At 37.5% G+C, this 16,156-nt stretch overlaps 5 protein-coding genes and 1 non-coding gene across 9 annotated transcripts; 5 read left to right on the forward strand and 1 right to left on the reverse strand.

Annotated features, from left to right (window-relative positions):
* LOC104751251 (carbon catabolite repressor protein 4 homolog 5) lies at positions 3,285-8,499 on the forward strand. Of its 3 annotated transcripts, XM_010473164.2 has the most exons (15): positions 3,290-4,614; positions 4,750-5,042; positions 5,130-5,293; positions 5,494-5,559; positions 5,635-5,687; positions 5,976-6,057; positions 6,247-6,293; positions 6,416-6,488; positions 6,709-6,801; positions 6,895-6,927; positions 7,040-7,131; positions 7,311-7,443; positions 7,677-7,762; positions 7,882-7,966; positions 8,144-8,499. In XM_010473164.2, exons 2-15 carry the CDS (start codon positions 4,772-4,774, stop codon positions 8,198-8,200), a joined length of 1,335 nt encoding a protein of 444 aa, XP_010471466.1. In that variant the 5' UTR covers positions 3,290-4,614; positions 4,750-4,771; the 3' UTR covers positions 8,201-8,499. The 3 variants fall into 3 exon arrangements, 2 of the variants coding, with proteins under 2 accessions (XP_010471466.1, XP_010471468.1); XR_761754.2 differs by lacking the exon at positions 8,144-8,499 and having other exon boundaries at positions 3,285-4,614; positions 7,688-7,762; XM_010473166.2 differs by lacking the exons at positions 6,247-6,293; positions 6,416-6,488.
* On the forward strand, positions 8,636-10,357 carry LOC104751253 (UDP-glycosyltransferase 89B1). Its single transcript, XM_010473167.2, has one exon. It carries the CDS (start codon positions 8,832-8,834, stop codon positions 10,251-10,253), a length of 1,422 nt encoding a protein of 473 aa, XP_010471469.1. The 5' UTR covers positions 8,636-8,831; the 3' UTR covers positions 10,254-10,357.
* On the forward strand, positions 10,456-11,913 carry LOC104751254. Of its 2 annotated transcripts, XM_010473168.2 has the most exons (3): positions 10,477-10,813; positions 11,331-11,494; positions 11,576-11,913. In XM_010473168.2, the coding sequence occupies exons 1-3, from the start codon at positions 10,507-10,509 to the stop codon at positions 11,750-11,752; spliced, it is 648 nt and encodes a 215-aa protein (XP_010471470.1). In that variant the 5' UTR covers positions 10,477-10,506; the 3' UTR covers positions 11,753-11,913. The 2 variants fall into 2 exon arrangements, with proteins under 2 accessions (XP_019094037.1, XP_010471470.1); XM_019238492.1 differs by lacking the exons at positions 11,331-11,494; positions 11,576-11,913 and adding an exon at positions 11,059-11,296 and having other exon boundaries at positions 10,456-10,977.
* On the reverse strand, positions 11,769-13,006 carry LOC104751255 (non-specific lipid-transfer protein-like protein At5g64080). The gene is made up of 3 exons (XM_019238493.1): positions 12,483-13,006; positions 12,307-12,399; positions 11,769-12,209 (listed from the first exon to the last, which is right to left on the reverse strand). Exons 1-3 carry the CDS (start codon positions 13,003-13,005, stop codon positions 12,064-12,066), a joined length of 762 nt encoding a protein of 253 aa, XP_019094038.1. The 5' UTR covers position 13,006; the 3' UTR covers positions 11,769-12,063.
* On the forward strand, positions 13,157-13,228 carry TRNAD-GUC. The gene has a single exon. It is a non-coding gene; the product is annotated as a tRNA-Asp (tRNA).
* On the forward strand, positions 13,486-14,451 carry LOC104753828 (actin-related protein 4A). Its single transcript, XM_019237798.1, is given in 5 exon segments — positions 13,486-13,498; positions 13,622-13,713; positions 13,849-14,032; positions 14,115-14,184; positions 14,343-14,451. Coding segments are annotated over 5 exon segments (468 nt in total).

Consider the following 16,156-nt stretch of genomic DNA (forward strand, 5'->3'; position numbering starts at 1 on the left):
CTAAATTTTTACTTCAGCACTTATTTTTTTGATATGAAAGTTGAGAGTCTTATCCATTGAGATTGAGCGCCTAGAATTAAAATCTAATTTTATTATGATGTAATACAAATTTAAATTATATTCTGAGATGAAGTGTATGAACTCTAAATCATTTTTTTTAAACTAAAAGTTAAATAAAATAGAAATTAATATTTAGAATAATACTTAACATTTCACATATTTTTCTTACTCATACATATTTACGCGGACATAATCTAATATAATACAGTATATACCAATATACCACTATAGAAATTTATTTAGATATCTCTTGGACCCCAATAAAACATACAAGAATATTGAATTTGAAATATATATAAATATATATATATATATATAACTAGATTATTGCCTCTTTATTTGGTTTTGTTTCGAGCATGGAAATATTAGATATTCTTACTAACACCTACATTAAAAAAGTAAAACGATGACTTTCGAAACCAAATTGAAAAAAACAGTATTATCGGACTTATCAAACAAAATTGTCTCTTCATAAGTTTTTAGTTGATAACTTTGACCATGTGGGATGATTTTTAGTAATAACTTGTAAAAGTTAAAATTAATGTCATCATATATATTATATAGTGAGTGATGGAATTGGGCATATAGTAGTCACAAAATACCATAACTTTGAAATGTTTTCAAATTTCTTATAAAATTTAGTATATATGTTTATACTTTATAAAGATGCTCTATGTTAGAATCATAACTATTTTTTAACACTTAAATATATCGAGGTTGCTTTGTTAAGGGCAACAACAAAGTTACAAAATACTCAAATGGGACATGAAAAATATATTGAACACCTATTGTCCATGTTTCAAATTCCTCGTTTTCACAATATTGTTAATGTACATGTTTTTCTGGTTCTCCGTCGCATACATCATCGCCAAATTTGGCCCAAGACCGTCGCTGGGCGATTGTTTCTTTTTTTCGTCATTCTACCCGCCTTTGTTTCCGTAATCTGAATCAATGTAAACCATTATTAGTGATTTTTATATATTTTTTATTCTTCTTTTTAACTAATCGGAGAATAAGAAAATTATTAACACGAGTTGGGTGTTTAATATAGCTTCCAAATGCTGACATGTCGACTATTTATTTACTCCCTTGCCATGTTTACATTTTTTAAAAAAAAATCTAATTTTATTATGATGTAATATACATTGAAATTGTATTCTGAAATGAAGTTTGTGAACTATAAATCATTTTTTTTCATTTTATAATAAAATATAAATTAATATTTAAAATACTTCTTAACATTTCATTCATGCGTATTTACCCGAACCTAATCTACTATAATATATATAGTAGTATACCACTAAAGAAGTTAATTTATAAATCTCTTGGACACCAATACGTAAGACATGCAGGAATATTGAATTCGATATATATATAAAGCGATGACTTTTCGAAACAAAATTGAAAGAAAAAACAGTATTATCGGACTTATCAAACAAAATTGTCTCTTCATAAGTTTTTTAGTTTGATAATTGTGACCATGTGGGATGATTTTAGTAATAACTAGTGACTACTCAAAATTATTTTCATCATATATAGTGAGTGATGGAATTGGGGCATATAATAGTCACAAAATACCATAACTTTGGAATGTTTTCAAATTTCTTGTAATATTTAGTATATCCTACTATATTAATTGGGAAGTACAAATATGAAACGAATCTTAAAATGTATAAAAAAATTACATTCAATTGCCATTAGAAAAAATTAATTAAGCTTAATTAACTAATTTAAATAAATATAATTAATTAAAAATAAAAAACACTCACAGATCAAGTATTAAAAAATCTAAAAAAATCTAAAAAAATATTTTTTTTCTCTATTTTAAAAAATATATAAACCAATCAGAATTTTAAAAACTAAGATTTTATATCAAGAATACAATACAATTATTTTTAATAACTAAATTCGAAGATTTTGTTAAGATTTTAAATTATGATCCTCCTATCATCTTTATTTTATTTTATTTTATTTACAAATTGTTTGGAATTTTTATATAATACTTATAATTAAGAAAATGCATATTTTTTTCTTCTGCATATGTTGTGATTTGAAATTTTTAAAACGAATAGATATTACTCAATGTATGAAAATGTGTGTTTTAATTTCCACATTGGCGGGTTGGTAAAACTAAATTTATATAGATGATAAATTAATAATTTTTATTTGCTCACAATAATAATATTAAAATAACTATTTTATATTTCACAAAATAATAATGCAAATACAAAAAACAAACAATATAAAACTGTAATAATACGTTAAAAATAAAATACTATAATGGCTAAAATAATTAGCATTCAAATAGACTAATAGATTTACATAACAATTAAAAATAAATATTATCTCAAACAAAATAACTTTTTAAAAAAAATAAAACAATAATTTTTATTATTATATTATAATTTTTTTAAAAAAAATGTTGGCCCTATATCCTAAAATGTTTGTAAAAATGCCCCATGTTAGAATCATAACTGTTTTTAAAAACTTAAATATATTGAGTTGACAAAGTTACAAAAATAGTCAAATGGGAGATGAAAAAAATATTGGATGTACATGTTTGAAATTCCTTGTTTTCACAGTATTAAAAAAGCATCATCGTTTTATACATGAAGCTTCTGGATGTTGATAAAAAGTTGGTTCGGAGAAATTGACGCTCATTGATCTTGATATAAAGAAGAAGTACTTGATCTTGATCTTGTTTTGGTGATATAAAGAAGATGTATAATAGTAAAAAATACGAGAAGTTCTCTCTCAACCGTTTTCTCTCTGTTCTCTCTCTTAAGGCGACCCTCCTATAACTTCCGTTTTCTTCCCCGTTACCGGCCGACGCCGGCTTCTCTGGCGTCGGTCGGTTCTTCTCTTCTTATTTTTTCATTTTGCTTTTCTATGTATAGATCTAAATCCATGTTCTTTGCCTTCTCACTGTGTTGTTACTAAATGTGAGACTGTCAATCACAATCCAGTCTCCTATCTCGACATTGGTGTTGTTTCATAACACCCAGATTTCATCGTTCTGTTTGCAAAATCTGGTTTCCAGAATAGATGATGTCGCGGATTGTGATTGTTGTTGTTGAACTTCTCACTTTGATTTCAGATTTGTTTCTTTTTCTTTTCTTTACTCAAAGAACTCAATTTTTTGAACTCTCATTCATTCATACACCTCCTTATAACAAGGTTTTTCACACTTACATAGTTTACTCAAAAGCTCTAGACTAACAACTCTCCACTAGCTCGGCTACACACCTTACAAGTCAATGTCCTAACTTGTACTCTTAACAGTTCTCATCAACTTGCACCAACTCTAGAGACTTAAACTTAACTAACTTAGTTAAAACTTAACAGAACAACATTACAACCAAGTAGGTCTTAACTAAACCCTTTAACAATTCTTCTTTGACATGGACCTTGACCACTCATACACCAGCAGGCCCATAACACATCATTGTCCTTCTCGACTTCTCTTCTTTCACGATTCTTCTTCTTCTTCGTTTAGCTTCCACGCTTCTGGTTCTTCATCATCTTAATCTCACTTTTCTTGCCTTTCTCTTTTGCAGGATTAATCGAAAACTCATCCCTCAACAGTTGTGTCCAAATTCATTCTCACAGTCTCGGCTCTTTTCTCTCCCTCCGTGGGAGTGTATTTCTGACCTTATTTTGGTCTCATTCCAAGGTTTATGGTGTCGGCTTCTTTCCGTCTTCGAACGGTGTCTATCGTTTCTTCACCAAAACACCTCCTTTTCTATTATAATAGAGTTTGTGTTCCTCATATGGTTTTTTCCGATTCGGGAATTGGAAGTCAATCTTGGATCTGGGATCCTGGAATACTTGTTTGCTGCTCTATTGTTCATGAGTTGAATTTACAGCAACATCAGTTTTATCATAATCAAATTGTGTTGGGATGTTTCTGTATTTTGTTAACACTTTTTTATGTTAATATAATTGATTTGTGGAAAAAAATAAATAAAGAAGAAGTACATTCATATCATATGGGATTCAGTGGTTGGGAACTCATAGGCTCTGTCGGATCGTGGGAAGTGATGCATCACAGGGATACACAATCAGTTCGTCTACACAACATTCTCAATTGCATAAAGATTGATTTACCTTGCAATTCCAAGAGATTTTCAACCACTGATTTGCACCATATCTTCAGATTGTTTACTGGTAGATGCTACCATATTTTTAATTTTACATCCATTTGATTCTACCATATTTTTAATTTTACATCCATTTGATGTCTACTTGTCGAACCGGACCAAACCGAATAGAAGTTTTAAAATTTCGGTTTGGATTCGGTTTATTAAGGCAAAATTGATCGACAGCATTTACAGTTAAAATTCGTTGTAAGTTAGTTCGGTTCGGTTTTCCCAACCCTAAATTTTACTTCCGCCTCTGTTTTTTTTCACGATTTTATTCTTCTCCATCCTTCTTTCACGGCTTCACATCGACGACGGAGGTATCTCAGGTCTCACATCGACGGAACGGAAGTGTCACTGAGACCAGTTCTCACATCGAATAATTCGTCTCTGCTTCATCTCTGTTTGGTGAGAGGTGAGAATTTTTTTTTTTTTTTGATTTTTCATCTTCTGCTTCATCTCAGCTTCGTCTATGTTCTTCTCCAATTCTATTAATCCACCGCCGTGTATTAGTTGTCGTGGATTTGTCTTAATCCGTTTAACTTCACAGAATAAATGCGATAGTTCACGCCATGAGTAAATACGAGCGAAAGAACTCGACGGGGAACTCAACCACCGTCACCAAGCGGAAGCGATGTTCGATTTCGGAATCATCGTATAGACATGAGTCAATAACCCTAAAACCTCACCGTCCTCTTGCGCCGGGTTCAAGTTGGCGTAGTTGTAAACCAGTTAGGCCTGGTAAATCTTCTCGGCGGCGGCGAAAGAGAACAAAGGAGATAATCTCGAGTTCCGGTGAGCGCGAATGGGTGTTTTCCGCTACCAATTTTGAAAATCTCCAAGGTCTGTGCAATTGCAATCTCCACGGAATAATAAATGCTTAATTTACGAAGTATCACATTCCTTTTTTAACGTTTTTTCAATTTTCAGATAAAGTAGTTTTAGTTTCGTACAATCTACTTGGTGTTGACAATGCGTCCAACCACATGGACTTGTATTACAACGTTCCCCCGAAGCACTTAGAGTGGAGTAGACGGAAACATCTCATCTGCAAGGAGATTAGTCGCTATAATGCAAGCATCTTATGTCTTCAGGCAAGTTCCAGGGGTTTATGTATCTCCCTTATGTATGGTTCATTATAGGATTTACTCTCTTGTTGAGAAATGTGTTCTCTTTATTAAAAAAATAACAGTGAACTGCCTAGAGCTACAATATGTTGAGAAGAGCTTATTTTAGTTCCATTTATTTCCAAAGAGAAGTCTGGTTGCATTCTCATGTTCCAATTTTACTGCAGGAGGTTGACCGCTTTGATGATCTCGATGGTCTTCTTAAAACTAGGGGATTTCAAGGTGTTCACAAGGTATATACGAGTCGAACAGCTTTTATTACCTCAAATGCATTGGTGACCGTTTTCATATATCTAGTGTTATTTTAGAGTCGGACTGGAGAAGCGAGTGATGGTTGTGCTATATTCTGGAAAGAGAAATTGTAAGTCCTGTTGTTTCTATTTAAGGTCATTTTGTATGTGTGGTGGGAACTGGGAAGTCTCTATATGCCGGAGTCAGAAATCTAGCCATTTGAATTGTCTAAAGGGAATATTTCTATATCGGAGCGAGGGAAATTATATATCTCCCAGTTCTATTTAGCTTTGAAATTGCCTTCACAATATATTAGTTATAAGGCTTCGGTTTCTAATTGTTTCACAATGTTGTTTATTTTGTTAGACTCTTGCTCTCTGGTTTCATCATTCGTGATATATTTCTGTTGTGAGTGCAGATTTAAACTTCTAGACTATCAACATATAGAGTTTGATAGATTTGACATGCGAAACAATGTTGCTCAACTTTGTGTTTTAGAGGTATGCACCATTTAAAGTAATTGCTCTATATTCGTCTCCTCTGATTTTCCTTAGTTATAGGAGCACACAGAGATATGGCAAGATGCATCTTCATTGTTGGGGTTTTTTTAGATTTTTTACCCCTCCTGTTGTGTTTGAAGAAATGATAATTACTCAATTTTCGATAGTTTCATCCTTGTCAATTAACAGATGAACCATGAGGACCCAAAGTCTAAATTAAGTGTGCGACCTTCAGAGTATGTCTGAGTTCTCTTCTGATTCCCTTACTGGAGTGAATATGTATGTTACTGTTAAGATCCTTACTAAATTTTATGCTCGCTCTCATGTTTCGTTGCCTGATATTTGAAACATCTTTAAGTCCTCGACGGCTAGTAGTTGGGAATATACATGTCCTGTTCAATCCTAAGCGTGGGGATATCAAGCTAGGCCAGGTATATCATGCTAGATCCCTACAAAATTCTGATGAAACTCGTTTATCCTTAGAATCTGTAGAGCATTGTTGTCGCTACTGACTTTGGAAATGTCAGTTATTTAGTTGGTAGTAAGTGATGTATATATCAGTACATATATGCCTGGCAGTATAGATGAAACTTCATTGAAATTCTAGTAGCTCGCTCGTTTTTTTAATAGTTGATATGTCATAACTTTTAGGTAAGACTATTTCTGGAGAAGGCTTACCAGTTATCACAGGAATGGGGAAATATTCCAGTGGTGATTGCTGGTGATCTGAATAGCACTCCACAGGTTATCTCTTTACCAACTTTTGTTTTTTTTGTTTGTATTATTTATTGATTTAGCTGATAGTGTTCTAAAACTTAATCTTGAAATGCTGGACAGAGTGCAATTTACGATTTCATAGCTTCAGCTGATGTGAGTTCCATTGAGGGTCCTGGACTCTTTCTTTTACAATTTTCGTTGTCAACATTTTTTTCCTTTCTTTGCTGGAAATGTTAGAATAAACTCTATATTTTCCTTTTTCCAGTTGGATACACAATTACACAATCGCAGGCAAATTTCTGGCCAGTCTGAAATGGAACCAAAGAAGAGGTCATTTAGAAACCGGTATGCAGTTAGGTAATTTGATACTCACCGAGATCTTTGGTTTTCTGGGTAATGTGTCTGCGTTCCCTTTCGGTTCACCTGATGAACTGATAGATTACTTATATCTCTTCTTTGGTCTGTGCTTTATCAACTTGGTATTCCTCAGATCTTATCTCGATTTAGTCTAACTTAACAACTTCCCCTCTCTTCAGGGCTGCAGTATCCACATCCGGATCACTACCCAATGTATGGAGCAAGGAAGAACTACAGTTTGCAACTGGTGGTCAAGCAAGCACTCATGTCCAACATCAACTGAAGCTTCATAGCGCATATAGTGGAGTTCCTGTAAGTTTTTTTGTTTCTTGTTCTCGACTTCTGGGCGTATTGAAAGCATTGAAATATGTATTAGAGGAATACTAAAATAGGTTTCCCTTACCTCAAGAATAGAAAATCCATACAAACTCAGAACGCCTTTAGGAACTGTGGCCTTCTTTTATACTAGATACTGAGAAACGTGGGGAACATATTTTATGATGTTGTAGCTTTCCATTTAGTATGCTAAAACCTGAGATCTTCAGGGTACTCATAGAACGAGAGATCAACGCGGTGAACCATTGGCAACAACATATCATTCCAGGTTCCTGGGAACAGTTGATTATATATGGTAAGTCTGTTTTGATATCATTGATTAGAGCTTTTGATTATATATAGTTAAGTCTGTGGTGATATATGCTTATATTATTTTATATAATCCCAAACATTAATCTGAGGAATTGAAATCAGGCACACAAAGGAACTTGTTCCTGTCAGGGTTCTTGAAACCTTGCCAACTGATGTTTTGACAAGAACATGTGGACTACCAAGTGAGGTATCATATGTTTTTTTTAGGTCAAGTAGTGGCTAACTATCTTTTCTTTTCCCTTTGCTTTCTTGAGTTAGTAATTTCCCTATAAAGACTGGAAAATCTCTGTTCAATTTAAACGGTAAAAACATCGTGATTGTTGGGAGAGTTGCCTACAAGTTTCTGACTGATGCAAATTTGCAGAAATGGGGAAGCGACCATCTTGCTATCGCATGTGAACTCGGCTTTGTCAATGACTGACGAGGAGACTAAAGGGTTTAGCACCAAACATTTGGACCTAGTTAAGTCACCTATCTTGGCCATTTGAGGCTTTTGAATGCTAAAGGAGGCCTGTGAACCAGAGCTTTGAAGTAGATTCGGTAATATTTGTAACTACGCAAATTTTTGGCAAAGCACCCCAATACATAGAGTTGCTTACTTGAAACTGTTTCCAATATTTACTGTACCAACACACGATTTTATGGGTAAAGTACCTACCCACACGACTTGTACCTACTCTTTCTGCTTTAAAAAAGTTAATACCAAAATCGTATGTTTTCAGACGTGTACCTATGAGGAGCGAGAAACCATTTTGCTACAATAAGCAAACAATGTAAGAGGCGTTACGTAAAAATGTTCAATCCCAATTAGTGCTCTTCGCAAGTGTTATTGGATGCTAAATAAATCAAAAGACCCACAACCACACGGTATTATCAAAAGAGTCGTAAGCATTTTCTCTAAGTGTTGGGATAACAATGGGTAACGCAAATCGGCAATTAACAACAGTTAGCACTAAACACATCTCTATTTAAATCACTCTCCTCTTTCTTCTTTTGGCACCACCAAATAACCATTCCGGCAAAAACAAGAAAGTTAACTAAAAAGTGTCATTATGACATTGACAGTATCGGAAGAAAAGAACATTCCTACAAAGACTCAGGTCTTGATCTTTCCATTTCCGGCGCAAGGCCACCTGATTCCCCTCCTCGACTTCACCCACCGCCTAGCTCTCCGTGGCGGCGCCGCCTTAACCATAACAGTCTTAGTCACCCCAAAGAACCTCCCTTTCCTCTCTCCTCTTCTCTCCGCAGGAGTTAACATCGAAACACTTATCCTCCCTTTTCCTTCTCACCCTTCGATCCCTCCCGGCGTCGAAAACGTCCAAGACTTACCTCCTTCCGCCTTCCCTTCAATGATCCACGCGCTTGGTGATCTCCACGCGCCGCTTCTCTCTTGGATTGCTTCTCATCCTTCTCCTCCTGTAGCCATCGTCTCTGATTTCTTCCTTGGCTGGACCCAAAACCTCGGAATCCCTCGTTTCGAATTCTCTCCCTCCGCTGCTATCACTTGCTGCATCCTCAATACGTTGTGGGTCGATATGCCCACCAAGAAACATGAAGATGACGAGATCCTCGAGTTTCCCAAGATCCCGAATTGTCCGAAATACCCTTGGTCTCACGTCTCTTCGATTTACAGAAGTTACGTTCACGGAGATCCAACTTGGGAATTCGTGAGAGACTCGTTTAGAGACAACGTGGCGAGTTGGGGACTCGTCGTCAACTCTTTCACCGCCATGGAAGGTGTTTATCTCGAGTATCTTAAGCGAGAGATGGGCCATGATCGTGTATGGGCCGTAGGACCAATTCTTCCAGTATCCGGTGATAATCGCGGTGGGCCGAACTCAGTTTCTGTCGATCACGTGATGTCGTGGCTAGACGCACGTGAGGATGACCACGTGGTGTACGTGTGCTTCGGAAGTCAAGCTGTTTTGACCAAGGAGCAGACTCTTGCGCTCGCTTCTGGGCTCGAGAAAAGCGGCGTCCATTTCGTATGGGCCGTAAAGGAGCCCGTCGAGGAAGATTCGTCACGTGGGAACATCCTAGACGGCTTTGACGATCGTGTGGCTGGGAGGGGTCTGGTGATCAGAGGATGGGCTCCACAAGTAGCTGTGCTACGTCACCGAGCAGTGGGAGCGTTTCTAACGCACTGCGGTTGGAACTCCGTGATGGAGGCGGTCGTCGCGGGCGTTTTGATGCTGACGTGGCCGATGAGAGCAGACCAGTACACAGACGCGTCTCTGGTGGTCGACCAGCTGAGAGTGGGCGTGCGTGCTTGCGAAGGACCAGATACCGTGCCTGACCCAGACGCGTTAGCTAGAGTTTTCGCTGATGCTGTGACTGGAAAGCAAACGGAGAGGATCAAAGCGGTGGAGCTGAGGAAAGCAGCGTTGGATGCGGTCCAAGAACATGGGAGCTCTGTTAAAGATTTAGATGGGTTTATCAAACACGTCGTTAGTTTAGGACTAAACAAATGATTTAGTCAATAAAAAAAAATTAGTATGGTCTATTTTTTCTCTTTAATGTTTCTCACACGACTGTATTAAATTGTTGTATTGTGGAATTTATGATAATTTCGATTTATGTTTAAAAAAAAAGTTAAATAGGCAAAGAAGCGGGTCAAGTGGGATCGGGTCGGGTTTAATAAGACCCGAAATTTGTTTTTCCTTATCTTCTTCGAATCTCTCGCTTCTTCCCTCTCTCTCACACATATCCACACAACAAAAAGAAATGGCTCTCACCGTGAGTAGCGGTGGCGGAGGAGCTAGAATCCATTGTAAAGACCTAACGGATTCTTCTCGTAATCCTTTCTTCACCTTCCGACTCGTAAACTTCCCTTCTCCGTCAAGAACCCGTCACCACGTTGTCTCTGCCGCCAAAAAACCTTCCGCACAGACCGGTCGATTCGACAGCAAGAAGCGTCGGAGCCTCGTCCCCACGACGACGACCAAGGATCAGCCGGAAGAAAACAACGGCGTTTACGACGGCGAGAATCCGCCGTCTCAGATCGAAATCAGCTTGGAAGACGACGGTGGAGATAGGACGGTTGTGAATACTCGGTTCAGAGGTGATCCAAAAGACGCGCCGGTATATGCGATTAAGGATCTTCCTGGGCTTGAAGCAGATCCTTGGGAAGGTGAGAAGTGGGATGGTTTAGGGTTCTTCGTTCAGTACTTATGGGCTTTCGGAATCCTCTTCGCGGTAACATTTCAATACTCATAATTCAAGTCCTCAACTTAAGTTAAGTCAATTCAAGTCACAATGGTTTGAGTGTTGTGACAGCTAATCTCCGGTGGACTTGCGGCGGGGACGTATAATGAAGGTGCTACGGATTTCAAAGAGACGCCAGTGTATAAAGAGGCGATCCAATCTCGTGACCTTCTTGATGAAGCAGAGAGTTCCAACTCTGAAGATGTGTTCGAGTCCAACCCAACAGAAGTGGCGCCTAGTTTGGAATAGTGTGATCAGTTCAGTGTTTAGAGAAAGATTTATAAAGACTGAACCTTTTTTTGCTTTTTGGGGGTGTNAAATCAGCTTGGAAGACGACGGTGGAGATAGGACGGTTGTGAATACTCGGTTCAGAGGTGATCCAAAAGACGCGCCGGTATATGCGATTAAGGATCTTCCTGGGCTTGAAGCAGATCCTTGGGAAGGTGAGAAGTGGGATGGTTTAGGGTTCTTCGTTCAGTACTTATGGGCTTTCGGAATCCTCTTCGCGGTAACATTTCAATACTCATAATTCAAGTCCTCAACTTAAGTTAAGTCAATTCAAGTCACAATGGTTTGAGTGTTGTGACAGCTAATCTCCGGTGGACTTGCGGCGGGGACGTATAATGAAGGTGCTACGGATTTCAAAGAGACGCCAGTGTATAAAGAGGCGATCCAATCTCGTGACCTTCTTGATGAAGCAGAGAGTTCCAACTCTGAAGATGTGTTCGAGTCCAACCCAACAGAAGTGGCGCCTAGTTTGGAATAGTGTGATCAGTTCAGTGTTTAGAGAAAGATTTATAAAGACTGAACCTTTTTTTGCTTTTTGGGGGTGTTTTTAAAAAAGCCATATTCCAAGTTGATCTTGTTTGGTTGTGTTTATAATGTTACAGATTTAAAAGTTAAAAGGAAGAGTATTTGTTCTTCATTGTTCTGCTTTTGTGATTTCATTTCAAGAACTGCTTACTTCTTTAGGAAACATACCAATAACGTAGAGCAATAAAGTTGATGTTAATTCATAGAGAAAACACAACAGGAGAGAGTAACTTAATACGAGATGGTAGTTTAATGCAGACGGACTCAGTTGAGGAGGAGAGTGGCTGGTAGAACCGCAGCAAGTGCAAGGATGATTAGCTGAGTCTCGGACTTGGAGCCAGAGGATTTTAAACCATAGCCTAATCCCATGAAACTGGTGGGTCTTGGGTCCATTTGAGCCACTGGAGTCGCTGAATAAAGTGAAAAGTAACATTTTTTGTTGAGTGTTAATTTTTTTGATGTTTTGGTTTTCCCAGACACTGAAAACTTTGGTAAAAAGTGGCTTACCTGCGACCCGAGAACCATTTGAGCTAGAAGGTGGTGGAGCAACAGACGAGGAAGGTGGTGGTGCAACAGAGGAGGAATCACTAGGCACCCCTCCTACTATAAACCGAAAACACTTTCATAAGTTTCATGAAACAGTGAATCTCACAGAGCACAAAGTAGAAGTGTCGTTTACGTACCAGGGGCGGTGGAGGACGAGGAGGAGCAAGAAGATGAATTGGCTGGAATGTTGCAAAGTGGAGGCAATTGTAGAGCAAGAGTCTGATTGATAGGAAAAGCAGGGGATAAAGTAGATGTGTTGTTGAGGAAGAGACAGAGACAGTTTGCTTCTTGGCTATAGATCTGGTTTAAGCTGTCACAACAAGGCTGAGCCGGAAGCTGGACAAAGCCTTGAACGAATGGACCACATGGAGCTAAGGAAAGCAGCCTGGAGGCACATGTAGATGGTACTTGAGCAACAACCAGTCGGAGAAAGAATGGTGACAACAAGGAGATCAGAAGAGTGATAAAGAGAGTAGAAGAAGCCATTTTCTCTAGGAGATTTAGTTTTCTTTCTTCTTTGTTTTGGAGATAATGGGAGGTTTTTTCTGGGTAATTTAAGGTCAGAATCAATTGGTTTGGTGTGAGACGGTGGATAGGTATTGTTATTGCACACATGATGTGTGTCAAATTGTTGCAACACTTGAGAATTGAGATCTTCATGTTTGTGTATTATTTGAGTTCATTCGTAAATGATGCTTGCTTCTTGTTTCGAGTTTGACCAATCGAAAGTACCAGAATCCCATAAACCAACTCTTTAGCACATTTATCAAGTGTTAGTTATAAAATATAACTGGGAAACTTAGTCAATAATGTCGTTGTAGTATAGTGGTAAGTATTCCCGCCTGTCACGCGGGTGACCCGGGTTCGATCCCCGGCAACGGCGTTTATTTTTTTCTTCACATTTTTTATTTCCTAGTCCTTTTATTTTCAGTTTCTTTAGTTTTAGTCCCTCTATATTTAGTCTTTTTGTTTCAGTCCTTTTCTTCCTTATTATATTATACTCACATCACAAGCCGAGGCAAAGTGAAATCCTGACAAAATCAAACTCACTTTCAACAGTTACTTCTGTGGTCCGTTCATAAACCCTCCGACGAAGCTCCGATAGAGAAAACCTCTCCGCCTCTCGCATTCTCGGCAGCCATGTACGGCGGAGGTAGGTTATATTTGATCCCTCCCTAAATTCAGCTCACAACATCTTTTTCCTTTTCGCTTGAGTTCGTCTCTCGTCAAGGTCTTAACTTTTCTTTCTGTGGTGGATTTCGTATCTGTTGGACAGATGAAGTGTCAGCTATTGTAGTTGACTTGGGTTCACACACTTGCAAAGCTGGTTACGCTGGAGAAGATGCCCCCAAAGCTGTTTTCCCCTCCGTAAGTCTTAGTTTCTCATTCCTCCAACTTCCTTTGTTTGCAATTGAGTTTGTTTTCCTTAAATTTAGGCCCTTTGTTTTCCTTAAAGTTTAGATTTTTTTTGTTGTTGTTGTTGTTGTGATGATGTGTCATAAGGTTGTTGGAGCAATAGATGGAACTGGAATGGATATTGATGATGTTGCTGCTAATACGGAGGATGCAAAAACCAATGTCGTGGAGTCTGATTAAGAAAACGACAAACGGAAGCTTTACTTTGGGTCTCAAGCTTTGAATTTTCGCCGTGATCAAATGGAGGTCAGGATTTTTGTCATGAACTAATGTTACAGACTTCAAGCTGGTTAGAATCGAGGGATGATTTTTTTAGTTTCTCCATGTGTGTGTGATTTTTTTAGTTTCTCCAGATAGTGTCATAAAGGATGGCATTGTAACTGATTGGGATATGGTGGACAATTTATGGGACCATGCTTTTAGGTAACTCGTATAATCTATCAGTTTTTTTTTTTTTGTCTTCATTGTTTTAACTTTTTCCTTTTCATTTATGTGGTTGGTTGATGAACTCCTCTGTTTAAATGTTATTTGTTTAGGATGTCTAATGATTGATCCCAAGGAACATCCGATGCTGCTAGCAGAGCCCCCTTTGAACACACAACAGCAAAGAGAAAAGTCTGGTTTCTCTATCTTATATCAATGCTGTTTTCATCTTTGGAATCTGGAACTTATTCTCTCTTATGTATCTGATAAGTATTGAGAGAAAGGAGCTTGAGGCTGAGTTGGCAGCAGAAAGGAAGAGAAGAAGAAGTTAGTTAGCAGTATCAGATCATGAGGATCACTATAAATAGAAGAGAGAGTGTTTAGTAAAGATCATCCTGCGTGATCAGAATTGTGTGAGTTTGTTAGAGATCAGAGACTGCGTTCTCTGTTCTTAGAAGATGAGTTTGGAGAACTGTAACTCCATGCTTTTCATATTAAACAGAAGCTTAGGCTATTTGTATCTTATTTGACGTGAAAGGGTACCTTATTTACAGTTTGTATGATTCATTTGGGAAGCACTGATTGTATTCACGCTTTTCCCCCCTTTCAGTGGTGGAGGATCCACGACTATTTCACCAGTGCATGACGGTTATGTTCTTCAAAAGGTATATCCGTATATGTATTACTCAATTTGCCCATATTTTATTTCCAAACTATCGCAGAATTTTCGTCCTGATCTGCCATTGATATGAATTCTTATCAGTGTGGATTTTGGAAAGTTCCATTTTTTAAACATAAGTGTAACGTTGAATAGTGATATTTTATAGTCCGTTTCTTTACTCACAGGCTGTCATATCAAGGATTCTATATGTCGGGTTCCAGACACTCCCTATGATGGTATGACTTTTTTCGTGTCTTTCTTTGGTTTAATTCATTTGCTTATCTTCACAATTTAGTCCCTGCTTAGAAGACACAGGGACAAGATCCCTGAAAGTATAATGAACAGTAACTTGCTTTATTAGCCTGATATCTTAATTTTCTTTTCAGACAAATCATATTCGAACATTCCAACGACGTCTTACGAGCTTCCCGATGGCCAATAAGCCCCAGTTTATGTGTTTGTTGTTGTTATTTTTTTCTCCAAATGCAAATGCTTTGGCTTGCAATACAGGAGGCTTTTTTGACGTACTAGTATTTTTGACGTAGAGGCAGTATTCATTTTTCTCAGGAAACTTGATTATTGTCTCTATTCAATCACATCATCTTATTAACTTCTGGCTTGCAATACAGGAGACTTGAAATTGGTGCTGATAGATTCAAAGTCCCTGATGTTATATTCAACCCTTCCATAGTTCAGGTAACTTTTGTGATAAAACTCTCGCCTCTACCAATGTGTTAGATCATATTTCTCTTGTTTCCCTCTGATTTTTTCAGTCACAAGGCTTTTTCTAAGGGAAAGAATAAAAAAAAAGGAAACACTTATAACAACAACAAAAATAAAGGAAAAAGGAAAATAAGAAAACAAAAAAAGGAAAACGCGTATCTGCCTGATCACCGACTTGTTTGTTTATAAATAGGGAGAGGAAGCTTTTATCAGAGAGACTCTGAGTCATAATTTTAATCTTAGAATTTTTAGTTCTTCTTTCTCTGTTTAGATAGGGTTTGTAGAATTTGGGAGATTTCTTACGATGACCCCCCCAATTCTCTTCAACTTTTTTTTAGGGTTTCCTAATTTCATTACGTTTTCGTTTTCTTCGGGTTTTCGTTTCGTTTTCAATCGGATTTGATATTTGTGAAACCCTAACGATTCTGCGTTTCTGTGAATTTCAAGTTCGTTCGTTCGTTCTTTTTTAGGGTTTCTTAATTTCATTACGTTTTCGTTTTCTTTGGGTTTTCGTTTCGTTTTCTTTGGGTTTTCGATTCGTTTTCTTTCTCTGTTTAGGCTAGGGTTTGTAGAATTTGGGAGATTTCT

Source organism: Camelina sativa, chromosome 16 (genome assembly GCF_000633955.1).
Source record: "Camelina sativa cultivar DH55 chromosome 16, Cs, whole genome shotgun sequence".
Lineage (NCBI taxonomy): Eukaryota > Viridiplantae > Streptophyta > Magnoliopsida > Brassicales > Brassicaceae > Camelina > Camelina sativa.